Source organism: Glossina fuscipes, unplaced genomic scaffold (genome assembly GCF_014805625.2).
Source record: "Glossina fuscipes isolate IAEA_lab_2018 unplaced genomic scaffold, Yale_Gfus_2 287, whole genome shotgun sequence".
Taxonomy (NCBI): domain Eukaryota; kingdom Metazoa; phylum Arthropoda; class Insecta; order Diptera; family Glossinidae; genus Glossina; species Glossina fuscipes.
The window spans coordinates 1,550,530-1,573,574 of NW_023998630.1; the positions used below are offsets into that span (position 1 = coordinate 1,550,530).

Below are 23,045 nucleotides of genomic sequence, written 5' to 3' on the forward strand. Positions count from 1 at the left end.
TTTTTTGCTAAATGGGATTTTTCTCAATATATGTTATTTAAATAATTTGTATTCATGGATACTGTATTCTCTCTCCTGTCTCTTTTTATATTTCTATTTAAGACGTTTTATAACAAACGTACATGCACGTATTTGCGTCTCTAAATATCCCTTATGTCATAACGTTTTCTAGTTGCCACTACATCGTTTTATTTTTTTTAATTGTCTGACTGCTCTCAGTACAGCTTCATTCAAAAGTCATTGAAAATAGTTACAATTTCTTTGACTTTCTTCTTTCCTTTTTTACAGAGCAATAAAGTAGTAGCAGTTTGTCCTTTCGTTTGAGGATAAAGAATTTCTCTAATTGACCGAATGAGTATGTAGTAATTTTTTCATTCTGTTTGAAAGAATTCATAAAGAGGGTGTCTACATAAAATATAAATAGCCATATTAAAATAATAAATCAATCTGTAGTTTGATCAGCTTAGTTTTTATTCGTATTGCTAAATCGAATTCGTCCTCAAATAGGCTTCCAACAATTAAACGTTCTTTTTATAAGGTGTCCACTGAAAAGTTGGTGTAAACCTTATGATAACTGTATGAAAAATTTAATTAAAATGTGTCCTTAACGCCACGTTTATACGATTGGAGAGCACGGAAGCATTTTTGTTAGTGTATTATACATATTCACCTTTAACGGCCAAGTACCCAAAACACAACTCTAAAACGGATATCGAACATTTTCTAGTTTTGCTACCTTTTTTTATGTGAAAATTGTTAACGTAATATTTTCTTATAGATGGATTTTCCACTTTCATGGTTAAACAATTGCAGTTTTTCTTTCATTCACTAACATAACTAAAAAGATACTTTATTTCTAGACAGAAACCTTCCATGTACTCGTAAATATACTTTAATAATTTTATTTTATTTTTCCTAGTCTTTTTTTCTTTTTTGCCGAGTCTTTTGCAAAAGTAACAACCGCCTTTCTACTCGAATGCTTGCCTCGTAGCACATCTCTACAGCCGTCTGGTCTACTTTTGTTTTATGTATATAGTTTTCCTTTTATACATGGGCTGTAACATTTATACATTATAACATCCGTTGCTTTCAAAGTTTGCATTGGTATATATGTTTGCCGGTGTATATGTATTTTAATATAACACAATGACATTCAATTAGTGCCTTTTGTAAGCGTACGCATATGTATGAACAGGCTATGTGCCGCCTTAAAAAAAAAAAAAAAAATGGCGAAAAAATATGAAGAAATTTTCTTTCTTATTTTCCACAAATTTAGTAAACTATGTTACACTATAATGTGTACCAGAATTTTAAATTGAATTTGTAATTAAATATGTGAAAATGTAGTTACTACTTATCCTCAACTAAGCATATATACTCTATTTAATAAGGCCTGAAAACATATTAAAAGAAAATTCCAAAAAAAGGAAAGAATTTTGTGTAATCGAAAGATTTTTTTGTAAGTTAACGTGACTCTTAAATGTAGGCAACATATTTAGAAATGCTAATTAGCAAACACACCGACAAACAGTAAGGAGTGCTCAGGAGTGTTAGTTTTTTCGCTTTGAATCAATAAATTGATTTAAAAAACCCATTATGAACGAATGGTGTGTGGCTTAGCGACGCTTTCGTTGTACATTAATCATGCAAAATCAAATTTAATATTTTATAAGTGAACTAATTTTCGATACAATAGACTTTTCAGAGATTTCTTTTTTAATTTTAAACAAATTTTCGTGGAAAATTGAAATACAAATTTAATTAAAAATTCTCAGCTTTAACACAAGTATAAAACTTTGACATGCCGACTTTTTTGTAACAATTTTTCCACCTTACAAGATCTTCCATTGAAAAATGAATTTAATTATTCGTGAAATAACTGCAATAACTTTGTACTTTGGCGGAAATTACATACTTGAACTTGAAAAAAAAGTATCTAAAGTAGTAAATTATTGTAATATAAAAGTAAAAATATAAAAGCCAACTAAGTCCAATAAAAATTATTTATTCTATTAATTTAAAATAGAATTTTATTTTTATTTGTTTCTAAACCATGTGGCTGGCATGGCTCCCTAATTGCTAGAAAAAGGAAATAAAACTTTATTCCTTCAGGTCCTATGCCACATAGATTGTTTATAAAACGTACGAATTAACATATTTTGTAAATAGGAAACGTTATTAATCGAATTAAAGAAGAACAAGTAAAAAGAGTATCGTCGGTCAGTCCCCAGCCCACCGTTGTTTCCATAACTACTTTTCGAAGTAGGGCATTGTATGGGAAGTGATCGAGAAGGTGATTTGATTCGTACCATTTTTAATAACGTTCGTGCACGACAAGCTTAATTCGATTCAGAAAGTTATTCCGCATAACCATCACGGGCCTGTCTTAAATCTTCCTGGGTGTTGCATGCATCCGCACAAACTTAATATATTCTAATATCAGAAGTCGTATAGGATATAAAAATCATATCGAAATATTTCAAGTAACATAAGATAAAATTTTTAGTAGGAATAGTAGTCATCATCATATTGCTCATAATAAATTCCTTGAGACTCAAAAGAATATATTTTTAAGATAAATATGCTAATATACGATAGCTTTGTACAATTGGGGGCTTTGCTTGCACTAGAATAAAGCGCGGCGGATAATCCCTACTTCAATTAACGTAGGTACGTACATACGGAAGAAAATGCAGATATATAAATATATACAATAATTCGTAAAGCGCAAACTGTATCTTATAATCCTTCTTAAGTTCAATATTTTTTCCAGCGATACTCCTCCAATTTATTTAAAGCAATTTTTTATAAGTTTTTAATATGCTCATATACTTTCTATGCTACAATTTTTGCACTTGAAAAACGTACATATCCGTAAGGTTTTTAGTAACAGACAAATATCGTAGAAGGCTAGAGAAACAAAGAAAGAGGAAATAAGGTAAATCTTCCAACGGTTCATAGTGCAAATCCTTCGATCTAGCCTTTACAAGGATGGTTGGTTACACATCTTATTGATTCACGAGGTTTGCGCAATACTCTACAGTTAGTGCATTACTTTGTTGATAACAAGATTGGATTCTAAATTTAAACAAGCGGCTTTCAAGTTGTATATTTGATTTTTTTTTTGCACCGGCTCAATATTGAGCGACCAGAAAGCGGATCGTTATCCGCCAATTTCGAGATTATCGTTTTCGTTGACGTAAATTCTCTAAAAAGTTTTTTGTCTTCAAATTGTTTTTCTCTTTTTTAAATTTAATCACCAAGCAATTTTCAATTGCCATTCTAAATCGACAAATTGGTTTCAAATTCCTAACTTCCTGTTATGGTGAAAGCAAGTTCAGAAACGCAATGCATGCATAAATCTGTAGATATCATCTGACGAAAGCGCTTTTTTATACCTACCACCGAAGAATAATGTGTACAAATGTACGAATTTTACAAAATGTTCACAACACCCAGAGAAACCCCCAAATTTTGAATCGACTTAAACAAGTCCATCTGCTCTTCTGCCTAACATCTGCTTGAAACGTTCCCCTGGCTTCAAAAGTGAAGCTATCGGCTTCAAAATTGTCAGGAATTTTGAACCGACTTAAGCGTATTCGTCTCCCCGTCTTTGTAATGTCCATTTTACACGTCCTAAAAGTGCAGCTACCGGCTTCAAATTTGCCAGAAACATTGGAAGTTCTTGCACGTAGGTTGGTATTCCAAATGGTCTAAATCGGCCGAAGGACAGGTCTACAGTGTACCACGCAAATTGAGAACATATCTGTTTTTCAAGAGGAATAAAGCATTGGAAGCATTATTGCTCATTACTGAAAAACTGCAGCGGATAAATTGTGCAACAGTTTTAACGTATATTTTTACGTAAGCTGCTGTAGTACTTGCGTAGAAATGAAGAGAATTAACCGTTTCTTTTTTTTTTCAATACCTTTATAAGGCAAATTCGGAATGCACCTAAGCAGGTCTTTTTGTTCGTGTGTTTGCAAAAAAATTTGAAAATAACCCAAACCGGTCAAGGGACACGCCTATGCATCAAAAACTTTGAATCTGTCTCTTGTCCGTGTTTTTTGCTTGTTAACCATAAAGTGCAACACATGCACCATATAAATTTGCACTTCCAACTTGAAAATAGAAAAGATCAGCCGCGCGTACCCAATATTATAAACTGTGAATATATAGTTATTTTCCCTTTTTTTAGTATTTTTTAAAATGATGAGAGTGATGAGTAAGACAGATTCAGTAACGACCGAATATAATTTTCTTACTTATTTTTGTTGTTAATTGGTGCTCGTTGCTCGTTCGTTATAAAATTTTAAATATTGCCAACCTATTTTGGATAGATGCTTGCTACAAATAATGTCGTCTTATTTATTTTGTTTAGCTTTCCATTTATTCAGTTAATCAGTAATTTGATTTGTAAAATTGCTCCCAATATGGCTGAACCATATTAAGCAGTCATTTGTTGTTCAATACGAGAGAAATATTATACGAGTATATAATACGAAATATATAATACGGGTTAAATATTTTCGACATATATATATACATACATATATATATACATATATATATATATATATATATATATGTATGTATTATATGCATACATTTTGGTCTTACATATTGGTTTTGAAGTCATACATTTCGCTGCTGCGAAAGGAATTGTTATTTTAATTACTCACTTCTACTTTTATTCAAAATACAATGCAGACATATAATGCTCCCTTCCAATCGAAAAGCTCACATCAAGGAACTGTTATGAAAAATTGAAAGCAAGAAGAAGGTTTCTTATTACAAATTTAATTTTATTTTTACGCTTTTATTCAATTATAAATGATAAAGTATACAAAATCTCAGGAGGTGGTCACCTATTACTTATAAACCAGTTTATATTCAAAATATTTCTCTTAGCGATTTACGTTCTTTGCATACAAAACACCTACACGCGTTTGCGAAAAGCTTATACGTTTGCTCGGTTTGCACATGTATGCTAAATATCTTTTGCTAAAAATACTTTTATGCGAAAGCAATAATATTTTATTTGATTATAAATATTTTATTAGATTTCCCACAGCAGGGTATTTATGCGAATGTGTATGTGCAAAATCACAGGTAAATTGCTATAACTTATGACTTAAAGGCCGTTACTTTATACAAATGTAGGTGAAGGCAAATTTTCATTTATATCACAGTTTTTTCATATATATGCGTACATAAGAAAGTTCTAATAACTAACTATATACGGAAAATTAATTGCAAGTATATTTTATCTATGGTTTGCGGCTTAACACATATATTTATCAACGGAGAAAAAGTATGAATATGTCGATTAGTATTGACGGTGAATAAAGAACTAAGAAAACATGTTATTTGTAGTGAGCAGGACTTTTTAGAACATCACATACCATGGTATCAAAGATGTATCGCAAGGTGAAATGCAGGCTCTCAATTGTAAGTGACAGCTCCTGTCGTTGGGAGCTCTGTATGAGAGCAGCGGAAGTCGTCTGCTTACAGACTTGTTTAGTGAGCATTCATCTACTATGAAGGGCCAAAATTTGTGGTGCACTGTGAATATCATTGATGCAGTAGTGTATACTTCCCTTTAGAAAATGAAAATCCCTACATGAACCGCTATAGTACCTAGTGCCAATCACAAAAAATGTACTACAGATTTCGACATGTACGGGTACCACGGATGTCAGTGTGCCACACAAAGAATAGCCGCACACAGTTCTTACTGCGTACGGAATGGACACGGCCCGTACGAGAAAGTCTCGTGATAGCTTTGATTAAGTGATTAGATCCCGCCCCTTTTACCTATCGACTCACAATCATTTTCTAATTCAGAAGAATCAGAACTACTTCAAGTTCGTCTTTCCGTCTGTCTATCTATCTGAGCCCTTCTTTTGGTTGGGACAATTGTTTTGACCGCGTCCCGTATACACGTTCATAGAGAAAATACGTGTACACATCGTCGAAAGCTTAGGTTGTCCAAAATAACGGTATGACTGCATACGAGTTTTCTATGATAGTTTTGGACCATCTAAAGGTCCATTTTTAAAGGAGCTTCTCAAAAACAGTCCTTTGTGTAGATTTAAGCCGTTATATGGTAAAAGTCTAGTTGTATATATTTTATTACTGAAATAGATAAAAAATACGACAAATTCTTGACAATAGAATTAACCGTTGGATCATGTCAGCCCAATTTAGTTTCTGATCTCGCTCATATAACGATTTCTAGAAAACAAAAGAATTTATATTCTAATGAAGTTATATTGTTGCAAGCGATCAAGTGTAATGTTTTATTAAATCGCCCGCTGTATTCCTATCTTTGAAAAGTGCCTCGACTGTTTGATTAAATGTAACCAACGTTCACTACTCGTCAACCATAACGGATATAATAATGACAATGGATGGTCCCACAATACCTATTTAAAAATAGAGAGCATCGGCCACGTTCATCGAAGACTGCACAGTAAAGAAATTTTATTTGTTGTGTTATGAAGTGTGTATAAAAAAGTCGACTATAATCAAGTATAATTTTGGGTTTTCTTTTTCTTTTTGTTTCATTTCATATTAGTATGCTGCACTCAAATGTTATTCCTAGGTATAGAAAATGGTTACTATGTCAGTAATGCGGTGTGTGAAGAGAATTTCTTTTGTGGTCACATTTGCAAAGTACAATCTCTCATGGTGTTTTTGACATAAGTAAAGCATTTTTTATTTAAACCTGTCGTATGCATCTAAATTGCGAATATGTCGTGCGGGGTTGTTTAAGGGTTGTGTTAGCTTTCCTCTTTTGCTTTACTTATGAGAAAAAAAATGATGTTTGCATTAAATTATGTGTACAAATAAGCAGATAAAAATTGCCTTGCCTTACATCGAATTTAACCTATTCGTATTCCTGCGGTAAAACAATTGCAAATTTTGTTTTTGTTAATGGGAAAGATGGATGCGATAAGCGATCATTTGTATTAAACTTTGAATCGATTCTGTTAGAAGTTTTTCGCTTCCAATGTTTTCTGCAAATTTCAAATGGCGAAGATTTATTCATAAGCATGCTTATGTATATATGGGCGTTTTAAAGGGAATAAAAAGTTTAGAGCATCGGTCATTTTAGCCGGAAAAAGTATTTATAATATGAATTGATATCACGCACTTTTTCTCTAAAAATAGGCTTGCCGCCACGACCCACATATTGACTGCTAGCAATCCATCCCTATGCAAACCACGTGATAGAAGTCAGTGGCGACCACATACGGAGACCAGAAAAAGTAGCATAAATACATTCTTTTCGTAAAAAACTATAATCTTGTTTAGTCGTATCAGTCGTTTATTTCTACTAAGACGCGATATGGGCAATTTCAGTAGCGTTTATCCTTGATCTAAAACACGTCTGTATACCCAATTTTTTCAAAATATCTCAAAATTTGCTGCGTAGATTGATGTAGTGGAGTGTGAAGTTGTAGTGTAGTGAAAAAGTGGAGTTGTTTCAAGTAGGATGCCATAAAAAGAAGTAAAAGCGCTATAGTGGGGCACGGTCCATCTTTAGAAATCTCGCACAATTCTACAGCTATTTATATAATGTCTTTTCAAAATGAAGCTTTACATGAAAAATGGGCGAAAAATGGTTCTATCCGAACGAGTTTCAATAGAGTCCATAGTTGGAGCCAAACCATGTCAGCGTACCGAAAGCGCACAAACGGGCAGACACGCTTAGATGGGCTCAGAAGGTGAATAGGAATCGATCCATATAATAAAGATGTGTCTATCTCAAATTGTTCTGGGTGTTGCATTATATACTGTTATACCTGTTAGCGTAAGGTACTAAAAGGAATTAGGTTTGAATGGTACAAAATTTAATAGCTCCACTATAATGCAAATAGTTTGTAGTGACTGAGAGTTAGGGATAATTGTAATTAAATTTTTTGACACTTAAGTTAAATGGCTTTCTATTTAAACCTATCGGCGATTTTTTAATTACTAATTATTATTATAAACAAATATTTCCATGAAAAAAGAGGGAAATAATAATGAAAACAAGTATGCAAAATTCGTTATGAAGGAAGTAAATAAAATTTATGGCATAGCTTTTAGTAATGGGAAATTTAATCCAATGAAATTAGTTAGAAGTTGTGTCTGTTTTGGGATGGTTCTAGTGGTAATTTTAGCTCATTTTAAAAAACCGTTTACAATACAACTCGCATTTCATTGAATAAATAGAATAGTTTGAATCTTTTAGTTTTCTACGCCGGGCGGGAATTGTAGAGTTTGTCATTATCTCTTTGTGAGCATTTCTTTGTGTTGATGTAAACGATCGGGTTGTCATAAAACTATGCTTTAATGGGGAGCATAGATGTGCCGAAACTCTCACCTCCCAGTGGTGATCCCCGGGCAACGGCTTCGGCCGGCTAAGAAGAGTTTAAAGTTTTGGGCTACTAACTCGGCGACGAGTTTCTAAGAGATGGTGGAGGGGTTGGCTGGAAGATGAGTTCTTCACTCAATAGCTGGTTACTACCTAGGAACTTTCTGAATGGGTTTAAGTACGTTGAAGGTAGTAATCTAGCGAGTGCATGGTAGATCGCCCCTGCCATGTCATTGCAATACCCGAAACCTATATATCTCGAAGAAAAGTAGTTCATGGTGTTGGCAACCAAGGAATTATGGTGAATCCGAAGCAAGTACGGTTGTTTTTAACATCTGCCCAAAGTATGCCAAAGGCTTTGTAAAACAAACTGGGAGCCACGGGGGTCAGGAGGGTCGCCTCACAAAGCCACGTATACCTGCGGGTGTATGATGGACTTTGTTCATAAAGTCGTTGGAATTAAAATTTTCTCAGGAGAGAATTAATTATACAAAAAGGAATTGACGGATGGCCTTCCCTTTGGCCTATTAATTAAAAACTCTCTTGAGAATTAATACATGCAAAAATTAAAAAAAGGATTTGACGGAAAGGCTTTTTCCCCTTTTGCCTATTTTACTTTTGAACATATGTCACGGATGCCTGCGGGTAATGGTGGTAATTGATCAACGTCGCCGTGGAAGCCTTATGGCGGAAGCGAGCGCAATTTTTACCCTTTTTGAACGCATATCGTTGATCAATTTGTGAGTCCTGACTGCTTGGGTGCGGCCCTTCGGGGAGTACTCGTGATGGTTGTGGTTGGCAAGTTCCTAGCCAAAGTGGAACAGTCAAGTGCAGCTAGGCCTCACCACTGACCACGGTGGGGTTTATTGTTCCATACACAATAAACCGTTCTGGACTCTGGTGTTGTTTAGGCCCCTACTCTGTGGGGATTGTCTAACTCGCCAGGGCGCTTAAAGTGGCTTGGGCCACCGTGGGGTTAAGCCTTTCAGGCAGGAACCCACGTTAAACTCTTGCTACAAATTCTGTCAAAAAATTCGATCGACCTTTGTCATCACATAACTCTATTTTAACTTTGAAATATCTTGGTGCAGGGCAAGCTAATCATTAAGACCGACTGGAAAATTGCATAGTTATGGCATTAAACTCATATTGCTTGTTTGGTGGGATCGGTTCAGCATTTTCAACAGAACGAGCACTGGAAAGCAGTATTGAAGAAGTTTTAAAGCAAATTTTGAAAATGTCGCTTTAGGAATACGCAGCAAATATAGTCACTAAAAGACGTGATAGTGGAACTATCGAAATTAAATGAAAGATAAATATTGCTCAAATATAGAGGAGAAGTATCAATACAATTCATCTGAACTGAAAAAAAAATAATATCAATTACCTTCTCGTAATAATATAATCTATATTTCTTTGTTTTGCATTGCTTTTATAAAATTCCTTCCAATGCTTTCGTGACTTTTGATTTACAAACATGATTAATTGAATTTCTGTAACAAATAAACTGCAATAAAGAAATGGAGTTTAAGTGATAAATTCTTGCAAAATCTTCCTTCTCCTGTTTAAACTTGCTTTGCACACAATTCTTTTCATTTAATGTCACAGAACAAAGTTTCAAAGGAATTGTATAGAAAAACTACTTGAAGATAAAAAAAAATGAGAGAAGACAAAATAATTTAGCCAGATTTATTTTAGTGTATTTGAGTTATTGCTGGAAAATATTTTCTTTTGTTTGGACATACATTTATACATGTAGGCATATACATATTTCCGATTCCACTTGCTTTCAGAATATCAAGTTTTGTTAACCAGACCAGGCTTGCCAGACCACTTGCGTTGAACGTTTTCAACACCAAAACGGCTGCGAGTGCTCCTAATGTTTTTGCAAATTTTTTGATTGCAATATATTGACTTTTGCAGCCGAGAGACTGAGTCTTTACAAAGACGGGCAGACGGTCGTGCGCTGATAGATTCAGAATTTGGCGCTAATCACGAATATAAAGAGTGGCCGAAACATCTGTTTAGGTGTTGCGAACAATTTGAGAAAATCAATAATTCCGCTTTCTTTGCTAATAGGTATGGCAATTTGGCGTAGAGAATATTACCACTGCTTGGAAATATTTTGTAAAAACTTCTGCAAATGAAAAGTAATATTCAGTTACACATTAATTCTCTTTTGGCGCAATCTAAGTTATATAATGACATATCCGACAATTACTGTCTAATAGTATTTGGCCATTTTGATGGCCAAACTATAAAACAAATGGGAAGTGGTTAATAAAGACAAGATAGAAAGAAGTGCAACTATGGCAAAGAAGGTTTTTTTTAGGTGCTCAAGATAAGCTTTCCCGTATATTAAACCTCCTCTCGCCATTTCACGACGTATCCAAGAAAGGAGTGATCTCCGTGCTAAGAATAAATAATTAATTTTAATATTATTCTTCTTTGTTCTCGTTTGAAACCAAAATCATAATTTTGACCGCTTTGAATAGTTGCAAACAATTTTGTATATTATTTGAAAAACGGAGTTCAGTCATATCCAAATCAAATCTTATAAAATGGATACTTTTAAGGGTGTTAACGCTATGCATTTTTAACAATAACTTATTATCTCTTTAAATTTTTCAAAGAAATTTTATATAATAGCACAGAAGTCATGAAATTCATTTTTCTAAGAAATAACAAGGTCATCAAGAAAATCTTTCTAAAACTTACAGGTAAAAGCGTAGATTACTAATCTGTCCAATACTAAGAAAATTTTCATTGACAAAGTTAAATATTATCTGGTCTGCCTCCTTTATTGGAGAATTTCTAGATTGCTTCAACAGAAGTGATTGAGCATAATTTTTGCCGTCATTCATAAAAGAGTATAAGATGGAACTAGCCAACGTTCCCCTAATTTCAACGATTACGAATTTGAACCTCTCTTAGTGCAAAGCAAAAAAGAAAAAAAACGAAAAAACGTGTAAAAAACTTGCATTTCAAACGCTTAAATAGACATGTTATGCATTATTTTACGTTCTATTGTCGTAAGGGATATATAAAATTTATTAAAGACGAATACAGTGCAAAAGGTAGTTATTAATTCAGTTCGTACGCATGTTATTTTAATGTGTATGTAAATGCACAAAACATCGATGTCAAAAATTCTACTTGAGGTTTAAATCAACTTTGGAAGATTGTTTTGCGTAGCATTCCAGCAGTAGAGGCGATGGTACGAAATTTATTTATACTCCAAACCGGAAGATTCATTTATTCGATTTTATTCATGTTCTAAACTTAAACCAAAGTTATGTGCCTTTCAGTTTTCCATTTCAATTCTTTAATGTTGACAATTTTATTACAACAGAATTTAAAGGATAATTGGATCCTTAGTACTATACCAATTGATTTTAACATAATCTCAAATTTGTATAAATCATTACTAAAGTAAAAAGTTAGTAAAGAATTGCTCCACCTTTACTCTACTTTTGCAGAGAATATTTTAGCTTATATAGCAAATGGGAGATTAAAAGATTACGCTGTACTATATTTTAGTAAAGGGATGTACAGTGTATATCTCAAGTTGTATAAAATTTCCTTATTTTTACTTAAGAAGGAGTTTTTTCTCGAAAGTTCGACCCAATCGAGTGAATATCGGAAAACTGGCTTTCATTCGAAGCTCTAGAGTTGGAACTATCAAAATACCTTAAAAATGCAGAAGATAAATACATTGGATATCAAAAACACTTAACACCCAATGTTATCATCGCAATGAATAGAAAAATTAATTTCAACTATATATAAACTTAAAAATAAACTCTTGAAGTTTTTATATTAATTTATAATTGATTCTGAGAATGACATGCAAAGGAAATTCTTTCTATTAAACGCGATCAAATTTTCATAGTTTCCGCTGGTATTATAACGAATGCCGTTATGTTTGTCAAATACAAATTAAAATATGAAAGATTAATTAAATTTTACATATTAACTTGAAAGTCCAAATTATTTTAACTCTATACCAGTTAATATCGTAAAGTTGGGAGGAAGAGCTGCAAACCAGGTCAGTTACCTATAAGAGGGAGCAAAAGCCATCAAATATATTTAACATCCGTAAAAGTTGAGCAGGCAATCTTGTTTCAGTCGAATTCTACTTTGAGCAGTTACACGATGCGCCCTCTGAACGAACTCTCAATTTTTTTAGTTTTCGCTTTTTGTTTTCATAAAACTGATGATCATTTTATATTTACAAAAACAAATTAATATAAGAAATTGATTTAACGTTAGTAGCAATTATTATTATTATACACATTATAAATTAATAGGAGCTAAAACAACAATGCCATAAATTTTTTAAAGTACTAAGACGCGCTGAACCTCTTGGTGATAACTACATAAAATGCATAAAACACAAAAGCCAACAACAATAGAAGGCAACCAACTATAAGCATAAAATTTTTTTAAATAAATTGCTTTGCAAGTAAGTTCGCAATAACAAATGCATTTTTCTTTCTATTTTGTTGTTTCTGTGTCTAAAGGCAAAATTATGCTTAAATTTTGTCCGAACGGAAAGAGGTACAAAAACAAAAACTTGTGTTATTTTTGTGTTCTGTTGACTATTCTTTTTTTGCTTTTCCTCTCGCTAGTTTATACATATTCTTTTGTCGTCGGTCTCTTCGTCTTGTACTTCACCGATCAACGTGAGGTTACGTTTGTTTATATTTAATTTTCTGTTGCCTTGATAGTAGTTGTTATTTGTGTTGTCTTCTTCTGCTCATTTTATAGTAGCTGCCTGTTAAAACCCACTCACCCCATTAATGCATCTCTCGCTGCTTAAGTTCATCTCTTCTCTTCTAGATTTTCATTATGTGCGTTCGTCTTGGTTTAAGAAGAGTTTTTGCGATTTTTGTTTTGTTATTTTTATTATTTTTGGTTCAACCAGTTTTTTTTTTTTTTTAATTAGTAAAAAATGTACTTGTAAATGATTATAAAAAAGAATTCTAAAATAATGCTCAAAAAGCCTATTATCTACTTTATCTAAGCATTTGAAAGATTAGAAGTTCTTTTAAAAGAAGATGTTAAAAGTTTGTATTGATAATATAAGACAATTGATATAAAATATTTAAAAGTTCTTTTTGGAAACTCATTTAAATTAATTAATTCATATGCGTTCTTTCCAATTACAGTATGGAAGACTATGATTATGAGCGCAAACAACGAAGAGAACGTGAAAAATCTGAAAGGCAGCAAGGTCAAGCAGCCACAAACCGTGAGATAGCGCTCTTCTCGGAACCTCGACGTGTCAATCCATCCGAGGCCGATGACGATATTGCAGCTAAGCTGGGTGACTATTCGAAGGTAAAAGAGATCATCAATCTTCATATGTCCATGTCGTCGAATCGTCAAATACCTTCGAATGCTGTTATAACTGGTATTGTGCCTCCAAGTGCCTCAATTATTGGTGGCGGTGGTATAGGCTTATCACCTGTCCCGGCCTCTCCAGCAGCTGTAACACTAACACAGCGTCTGCCGCCGCCACCGCCGCCAAAATTGCAACATTCACAGCTACAGCCACCACATCACTACCAACAGCAGCAACAATTGCGACAATCGGCAACGACTTACGTTAAGCAGGCTGATAACAAGCCGCCTTATAATGGTCGTGGCGGTTATCCGGGTCAGCCAGTAAACCGTTCCAGTACTGGCATGGCTCCACCAAAAGGACCGCCAACTGCTGCTCTATTAGCTTCACTACCTACGACACATATGCCAAATGGACGACAAAGCTCGTCGTCTTCATTAACGGAAAAGTCATATGTAGGGCCACCGTCAATATCCTCTTCTATCTCCTCATCAACGACGCACAACGGTCGTTTTCCTCAACCATCAATACCAAAAAATCGCCAAAAACATTTACCATCAGAGGCAAGTGTACCAGTTTTAATGTTTCTGATAGAAAACAATTTATTTTTCCTTATTTTATCTTTAGAATCATCAACTCGATATCAATAAAATTATTAATCTGGTCACGGATGAGTTTTGTCCGCCCAAAATGCTCACCGGCATCGATGCTACACCGCACACGACACTTATGGAAAATTACAATCTTTCTGAACCCAATAAGCACAAATACTCCTTCGATATTTCGAGAACGAGAAGTGTAATAGAACCACTCGACTCTCCACCTCGTGCTGAAATGCCAGCGCCACGGTTTGTTCCCCCACTCTCCGCTAACAACGTAAACGCGTCACAGTTGCCTTCTTCGTCTGCCTCTGCTTCTTCCTTATCTTCTTCCACCACCTACATAGCGCCTGCCAATAATTCATTGATGCCTACCTCTGCTGGTGGCCAGCAGCAACAGCCTTCCCTAGCCAACACAGCAACAACGTCAAGATCACCTTCAGTGCCAGTCTCTCCTATTCAATCTAGACCATCAAAGGAATCTCTAATAAAACCATCGAAAGCTGAAAAGCCAACACCACCACCACCTTCGCTAGAGAAGCAGAACTCCACCTTGGAGAATGATTTGGAGCTTTCGGAATCGGATGACGATCGGAAGAAACAAACTCGATCAGCGCTTAATTCCAGTGATAGCTCTGGTACAGACTCCAGCGAATCTGGCAGTGAAGACTCCTCGAAAAGTGAACAAGGTCATACCAATACTTTACCTTCTCAGCAGCAACAACAACAAATTCCCACTGCCTTAATCACAAAGAAGAAATTGAGTCATGGCTCTTCTGCTGCCCTAGCAAGCGGCGGTAACAGCAGTAGTAGTAGTGGACTGGGTTCATCAGTAGGTTCTAGTTCAGCTACACCGTGTTCCAGTTCATCGTCTTCGAACAAAACGCCCTCACCGTCAAATACCACGAAATGGCAATTAAGTCGTTACTTCAATAAGGCACCTTTACATAACGCATCCAATCAGGAAATTGTTTCCCCTTCGGCGGCCACTGTAGTAAACTCTGTGAGTTCGATGAACGTGGTTAGCTTAAATGTGCCCACAATGTTGCCTGGTGGTGCCCAGATAATTCCAGAACCTCCCCAACAATTAACAAATATCAAAAATGAAAATTTAATCGATGATCGGGATGAGGATGACGATGATGATGATGAAAATGATAGTGAGGTAAATGGAGCGGATACTCGGAGTGGTGTGAGGCGAAATGGTGATAACAATAACTCTGCCAAAAACGAAACATTCCCTCATCCCAGTTTGGCAGCAGCAGCAGCATTTCCTACACGCAAACCACCGGCAGGCCTTAGTGTTACGCCTCTATCACCATTGCTGAACGACATAAAAAAAGAAGGGTCTGACGTGCGTGCATCAGCATCCGGACTAACTGTAAATTCGACACAAGTTCCTGTGTTGAATGCTTCAGAATTTGTAGCCATTCCTAGCAATCAAATTAAACATGAGACTATGGCCATCGCCGGAGGCCACACCACGGTAATACCGTATGGTAATGAAAGTTCCTCGGGGACGGGAGTAAAAAATCGTGCCGATAACTATGTAGGCATAGAGGGATTGTCAGGGCTTTCTTCGGATAGCGATGATGATGGCCGTGAGCGTCTTCCTGTACCCGGGCCGGGGGGAATTTTGCAAATTCGTGGAGTGCCGGCAGCAATTACAGCTCTCCCTCGATCACCGGTTATTTTGCAAAAAACACAAAAGCTTCCCAACACACTGACTGTAACGCCAATTGATCCATTACCTTCCTCACCTCCTTCATCGCATCCACGTGCCGCGCAGCAACGTGCAAAAAAGCCTCGAAAAAAGTTAAAGCAACAATTAACCAGTGCAGTGATAGCAGACACCAGTGATGAGGAACATGATGAACAAAAGAGCAACCATTTGGTCAGTCCAGCTGCAGTGACTACTACAACAACAGGGGTAATGGGTGCTAAAAAAGGTCGAGGGCGGCCACGTAAAAATGCTACACCAAATCAAAGCGGTAATATTAGCTCCGCATCCTCAGCTTCGGCTTCTGCTAAAGGCCCGACATTGACAGCTAAGAAAGATGTAGCGAAACGAACAACTATACCTGCTACTGGATCACGGCGGAGAATTTCCCGTCAAAACTCTGCCAATTTAACTCAAAACGCACTCATAACACAGACTAAGCAACCATTACCAATACCCTCTCCGTCAGTCATGACGACCCAACTGTTAACAATACCTGATCCAGGAGGTCCCACTTCTACTGTCACAAGTAATGATAGTTCCTCATCATCGGAGTCTTCATCGTACAATAATTCGAAGTCGTCAAGCTCATCAACCGACAGTGACAATGAATTGGAGGCGCACGCCAAACAACCGGCTATTTCGGTACTTTCTTCTTCAGAAGACGATGAAAATACGGCATTGCCCTTTGCAGCTCAGAACGTAATGACAACAAAATCAACAAAAGTGGCAGTAACTCAGGAGGAGCATAAACGTAGCGCAACAGGACCAAGACGCATAGTCAAACAATTGAATCGCCGCAAATCTACAATGGACGATATGGTCTCCGGATGTAATGCGCCGAAAGCGGCGCCAAACGCTATATCCATGTCTTCAACTTCCGTCTCCTCGTCAACAGATAGTTCAACAGAAGATTATGTACCTCCGAACACAGCTGTTGCAGGAACAGCCATTGGGTCATCTGGACAATCTCATGCGACGCTTGGCAGTAGTTCGCAACGTTCGACGACCCAATTGTCGCCTTACAAAAATGCGACAGGAGCTTCATCAAGTCGTAGTCGAAAACCCACGTCTTGCTCGAGTGCCTTTTCTTCAGAGTCTAGCGGAGATGAACATTTTGACAGTGATTGTGGAGAAGCGAAGAAAGAAAAAGTAAGTTAGAAATTGTGGAAAAGAAATTAATATTTAAAATAATTTTTTGTTATTTAGAAACTACGCCGTGATAAACCAAAAAGTGATAAAAATAAAATTAGTACTCTAACGCGCATATTTAAAACTTCTAATGAGGGAGGGGCCAAGAAACAAGGGCAAGTAGTGATAGTAGATCAATCCGAAGAGCAAATGCAACAACAGCAGAAACACATTTCTCCTATTAATAATCCTATAAGATCGAGCCAAGAAAACCTGATTTTAGGTACTCATGGTTCCATGCAAGGTACCCCAACAGCTCAATCACCGCGTCTTACGCCTCGCAGCCATATGAGGTCCCCCAGATCTTTGCCTTTACCTCCGCTGGCTGCTCAAATTTTAACATCTTCAGTGAATCAGTCAGTAGCATCACATCGTACACCGGATCGCAGTACCACAAGTGCTGAGCGCAAATTACAGCAACGTATAAAGACACCTACGCGAACACCGACAAGAACACCACCCACCACAAGAACTCCTACACCAACACCTGTAGTTATAACGCAACAACAATCCCAACCAACATCTCTTCCTCTCACTTCACTGATTTGTAAAATTGATCTCTCCCGTCTGTTACATATACCAGCTGAATGGCATAAAAATCCATATCGTTTATATGGACACGCACACAGTTATCCTCAGAGTGCTGGACGCACACCAATTTATGATCATGAGACAATACTCAACGCTGACCTCCAATCGACAACTACCCAGTTGCGTCTAAAGACTCACTCCTCAGGTAGTGTAACGCCCCGTAGCGCTGGTAATCATACTCCAATGCAGATGGTAACCTCCGAACGAGAACTTTCACGTTCAAGAGAAAGCCTTCAAGAAATGGCATTGACAGCTAATGCAAAACGTGTAATGGAAGACAATGTCAATGTAGGACGTCTAAGTAGTCGGTCGGCAGATGGCAGTGGTGATGGCTCTACCCCCAAACATCAAGTGCTGTTATTGCCACCCATACCCAATGGCTATACAGCGGCAACTGCTAGGGGCTATGCGGCGGGTCCGCAAATTTTAGGGTCGCCCAGTGCGGGTAGTAAACAGCTGCTAATGACTGGAGTAAAGCATGAGCATACCATTAAACATGAACCTGACAGTGAGGCTTATGAAACGAAATATAAGACAGCTGATACCAATGCATTAATCAAACAAGAACTGCTCATATTGAAACAGGACTATAAGCCTAGTGATTTGACTGCGGCAGTAGCTATGGCCGAAAAACAGCAAGCGATGTGTTCGCCACAAGAATCCATGCATTTGGATACTAAACCACGACGCAAGCGCAGTTGTAGCTCAAGCTCAAGTCCATACAAGGAGAAGAAGCGGAAAAAAGAAAAGGACTTAGGAGAAAAAGAAAAGCTGATATTATCCTCTAAAGATAAAGAAACAGCTAATGAGATTATAAAATCTGCGAAAGATTCTTCCAAAGACACAATTATAACGTTAGCAAATGGCAATGGACAGCAACAAGTAAGTTAATAATTAATTCATTTTTATTTAACTATAGAATATTTAATTTTTCTTACTTTTATTTTTAGCAGAGAGATCAACAGCAATTGCCGCTCACAAACCACGACCGGTTACAACACCAACAGCAACTACAAAAATTTGATAAAGTAAATACCTCCAGCATTATAGCAAATAGTGGCAATGGTAATAACAATCTTAACACTGCCAGTAGTGCGCATTTACAAAGCATTAGCAATCCGAATTCAACTGTACCATCGCAAATGAACGCAGCTTCCGCGGTTATGCCACCACCGGCGAATGTAGGCTTAATACCACCACCATTGGCATCAGCAACGGTTTGTGGTCATTCGGTGTTAACGCGCTTTGCAAATGTGCCACCAAACTCTACCTGCTCATCCAATACATCAATGGCGTCAACGTCCAATTCTAGTGACTTGATATCATCGTCCCACAGGACCACTGCGGCAATATCATCGACGACTACCGGCGGAATTCATTCTAATGACCAAGCCCCGCAAGTAGTCTATCGTTCCTATTTCGAACGAGATGATGAGGCTTTTAGCGATGATTTCAGGTTTGTTGCGGAGTCTTATCTTGAATATACCAACAAATCCCAAGAATCCCAATCCTCCAACATCACTAATTTCACCAACACTTACGACAATGCTATGGCATTAATAGTGGCCAAATTTCAAAATTCATTAGACAAGTAATGCAAAAGAGTTCCAAAAACCATAAGAGTTGATTTACGTGATACATTAGAGTCGTTCGATTTGGAAGTAAATGAAGTTGAAACTTTTGTGGCCCATCTCCTTCTCCGCCAAAGTGTCCTTCAAGCTGCTATGACCAATGTTTTTCCGATTTTTGACGAAAATATAACTCTAATCCCAGCTTGTTGGCAAATATTAAAGAAAAACTTTCTGTAAATTACTTTTTTCGTGCCAAATCGAACGAGTCGTTTGCATTGCGTAAGCCAGCTTTACTTAACTACTTTTATACGCTTTGAAGAAAGGCTCTTGACTGCTCATTACTTTAACTAAGCGATCTCTTATTTCTTTTTTTTTAATTTTGCAGCAAAGATGCAAAGTTCTTGCAGGAGGCTGTACATCGCAAACATGCGGCTGATCGTGAGCAGAATACATTCAATCAGGTTACTTTATATTTAGAAGCTGTAGTTTATTTTCTACTTTCTGGAGCTGCTATGGAACAATGTCGTTCAGAGGAAGCTGCTTGGACCATGTATCGTGATACCCTTGATCTGATTAAGTGAGTAATGTTCAATTCTGTTTCTTCAAATCTTGTATAAACACAAACTATCGTATTGAATATCGGTGCGTTTTATTTTTGTTACTTTTCTAGATATATATCTAAAAAATTTCCACACTTACAAGCATCTTCGGCTAATCAGCATGAAACTCATAAAGTAGCAATTTTAAGGTAATTTTTGTACTTAAACCTTAAAATAATTTTGTTATTTTATCTCGATTCTTTTTTACTTGTAGTCTTCGTTGTCAATCTCTGATCTCTCTTAAATTGTATAAATTGAAACGTGGCTTTTGCCGTCACCTTAATTACATATGTCGTGAATTTTTCAAATCCGGTAAAGGTGACATCGTTAATGGCAATACACCCAGTTCTATATCACCATCCAACTCGGTAGGTTCTCAGGTGAGTTTTTTTTGTTTTATTTTAACTTTGACTCAAAAAATAACAGCTCATTAATTGCTTAACGTTTTTGTTATTTAAATAGGGTTCCGGTTCAAACACCCCGCCCGGTAAAATAGTGCCTGAAAATATACACTCAGCTTTGCATCAACAAAATCAAATTTTTAATTATTTAGCCAGTAGTCATGAATTGTGGGATCAAGCAGACAAGTCAGTTAGAGATGGCAATCACACAGGTAATTTAAAGAAGTAAGAAGATTACATTCGGCTGTGGACGAATTTTTTTATACGCTCTATTTTTACTTTAAAAAAATAAAATAAAATTTCGGTCTTCCGTTTTTGTAAAAATACAGCATGGCTGGGCCAAGAAAGTAGATATGCGTTGAAGTTATTCCAGTTGTATCTGGTACATTTTCTGACTAACGAGAAATACTCTCCATTTTTTTTAGTTTTTGAAAATGCAGATGTTAAGCGAGTTCTTTCACTTATTTGTTCATTTTCACTACCAATCCATCTATATGAATTTGCAGTAGTTTTGTAAAATTTGAAAACGATGTCTTAATTTTTGCGACAGGGAAAATTTTTATCACACACATCTATTTAGAAGCTTTCACATGCTTCGATACATCGATTTGGTCAAAAATATGTATGTTTTATAAGACTTCTGAAGCGTCCTTTAGGGCCCTTACAAACGTTCCGACAAAGAGAGTATATATTTCCAACCTTCAGTAGGGCGTAAAAGTGTATTTTTTAATGTTTATTTGTTTATAATTTTAGATCTGATATCCAAGGCAAATATTTGTCATGCTCCTTTAAAAATGGCGAAGAAATGACAAATTAGGTGTAACAGATTTGTCCTTCCGTTTGTGACATCCAGAAATGCGCATCAGTGTAAAGTTCTGAATCCATTCTTCAAACTTACATAATCGTAACAATTACAATAAAAAACTGAAACGTGTCATGTTTATTCTTATTTATCTATCAGGTTTAGAATAAAATACAAAACCTGATTTCTCTTATTGATATCATTGATCAATGGTGCTTAAACGTAAAAGAATTAAAAAACTTATTAGACCCTCCTTGTAAAATACAAAACAATGGCGAAACTTAGTTTCACCAGAAACAATGCAGTTTGTTTCAGGAATGATGGTAAAAACCTATGGCATTTTCTAAGACGTATTTACCGTAAACGACTTTGACCACTTTCATGGCGTTTCTTTTATATTTTTGTAGAATTAAAAAAAAATCTATATTTCAAATTAATTATAAATATTTTTAAATACGTATTTAAATTAAATTTTTTCTCTTCTAGATTTCTTTATAGCTCTCGATCATGAGAACGGTCCATTGACATTGCATAGCAGTGTTTATGAAGTATTTCGTTATGTCCAGGCCGGTTTGAAAAAATTAAAAGATGAAATGTTAATACAATAACAACAACCTACCGTTAGCAGCAATATTAAAAATTAACACTTCTTATAACGGACGGAGTGAGAGCGAGAGAGAAAGAAACTTATGAAAAGACAAAAGTAGTTAAATCGTCTCAAAGTCAAATAGACAATGACTATTATCATCAGAGCATGCACATCATCCAAAAGAGATTTTTAATTAAATTAATATAAACAAATTTTTAGTTAATTTTAATTTTGATAAAAAAAAAAAACAATTGTTCTCCTTTAAACTCGACGATACCATTTTAAGCAATATACGTTTTGCTGAGCGTTTTGTGTCATCTTTCGCTTACGTGTGTAGTCACTATTGTTGAAAGTAGATATTAACACTTAGTCCACGAAGTATGTAAGCAAAAAGTTTAAATTAAGTTCTTTTTTATTTTAGGCATTTCTACCCAATTAGCGCTAGTAAAATTTGTTTTCTTAATTCGACTGCCGTGCCCGTCGTCTAGAGTATAAAATTTTTAGCAATTTTCTCATTTTCCACTTCGTATGTGCCGAAATATGCGGGCAGAAACAACCATTACCTCCCGTTTTTTTTTACGTTACGGAATGTGCTCCCTTGAAATAATCTGTGGATAATTAAAGAATTCGTAAAATCTGGTTTCTTGCTATAGACAAAATTATGGGATTATCAGTGAACAGATGGGACTGGAACGATTTCTCTATTTATCCTGACTAAAAGTGCTTATAGTTGAGTCTCTGAATCTCCGTTGAGTATTTCTATACACCAAAGCCAATGGGCAATTTCGTAGATACGAAAAATTCAAAATTTTAATTTTATTTGCGTTACATTCTGATTATAACTTACTTATTTTGTACACTATGAAGTTTTAAAAAACATTGTATATTTTACATATATTGGATTTTTTAAACAATTGCTTTTTTGGATTTTTTTTCTTAGTGCGCGAGCATAATTTTTTGATGTTTTGTTTTTTTTTTGAAGCTTGTATTATTTATCACAATTTTTCTTTTATTTTTGCTTACATATTTAAAACATTAAAAATGAAGATCAGTATATTTTAAGTGAAAATGGGTTAAAATAATATTTTTTTGCTCAAATTCTCACTTTATGTGATTAATTATTGAAATAAAATTAATTGTTTTCTATTTATGTTATAATTGTTTAAATAATTCATATAATTCAGTTGCTTGTTTAGTTAAATATTCTTATTGTTTTTAGTTCAAAATGAAAAAAAAGAAATGTAAAAAAAAGGACTATTGAAAATTAGTT

General features: G+C 35.6%; 1 protein-coding gene across 6 annotated transcripts in view; it reads left to right on the plus strand.

Annotated features, from left to right (window-relative positions):
* Positions 1-22,689, plus strand: part of LOC119642910 (AF4/FMR2 family member lilli) — a 125,349-nt gene extending 102,660 nt beyond the window's left edge. For 4 of the 6 annotated variants that reach the window (XM_038042217.1, XM_038042218.1, XM_038042216.1 and 1 more), the window contains 9 exons: positions 13,537-14,275; positions 14,340-17,183; positions 17,241-18,695; positions 18,764-19,269; positions 19,770-19,961; positions 20,055-20,132; positions 20,198-20,363; positions 20,446-20,596; positions 21,673-22,689. In XM_038042217.1, coding sequence (XP_037898145.1) covers positions 13,537-14,275; positions 14,340-17,183; positions 17,241-18,695; positions 18,764-19,269; positions 19,770-19,961; positions 20,055-20,132; positions 20,198-20,363; positions 20,446-20,596; positions 21,673-21,794 — 6,253 coding nt within the window. In that variant the 3' untranslated portion in view covers positions 21,795-22,689. The remainder of the gene's footprint in view (positions 1-13,536; positions 14,276-14,339; positions 17,184-17,240; positions 18,696-18,763; positions 19,270-19,769; positions 19,962-20,054; positions 20,133-20,197; positions 20,364-20,445; positions 20,597-21,672) is intronic. The other 2 variants (XM_038042220.1, XM_038042219.1) reach the window with 2 other exon arrangements.
* Positions 22,690-23,045: the final 356 nt, after the last annotated feature.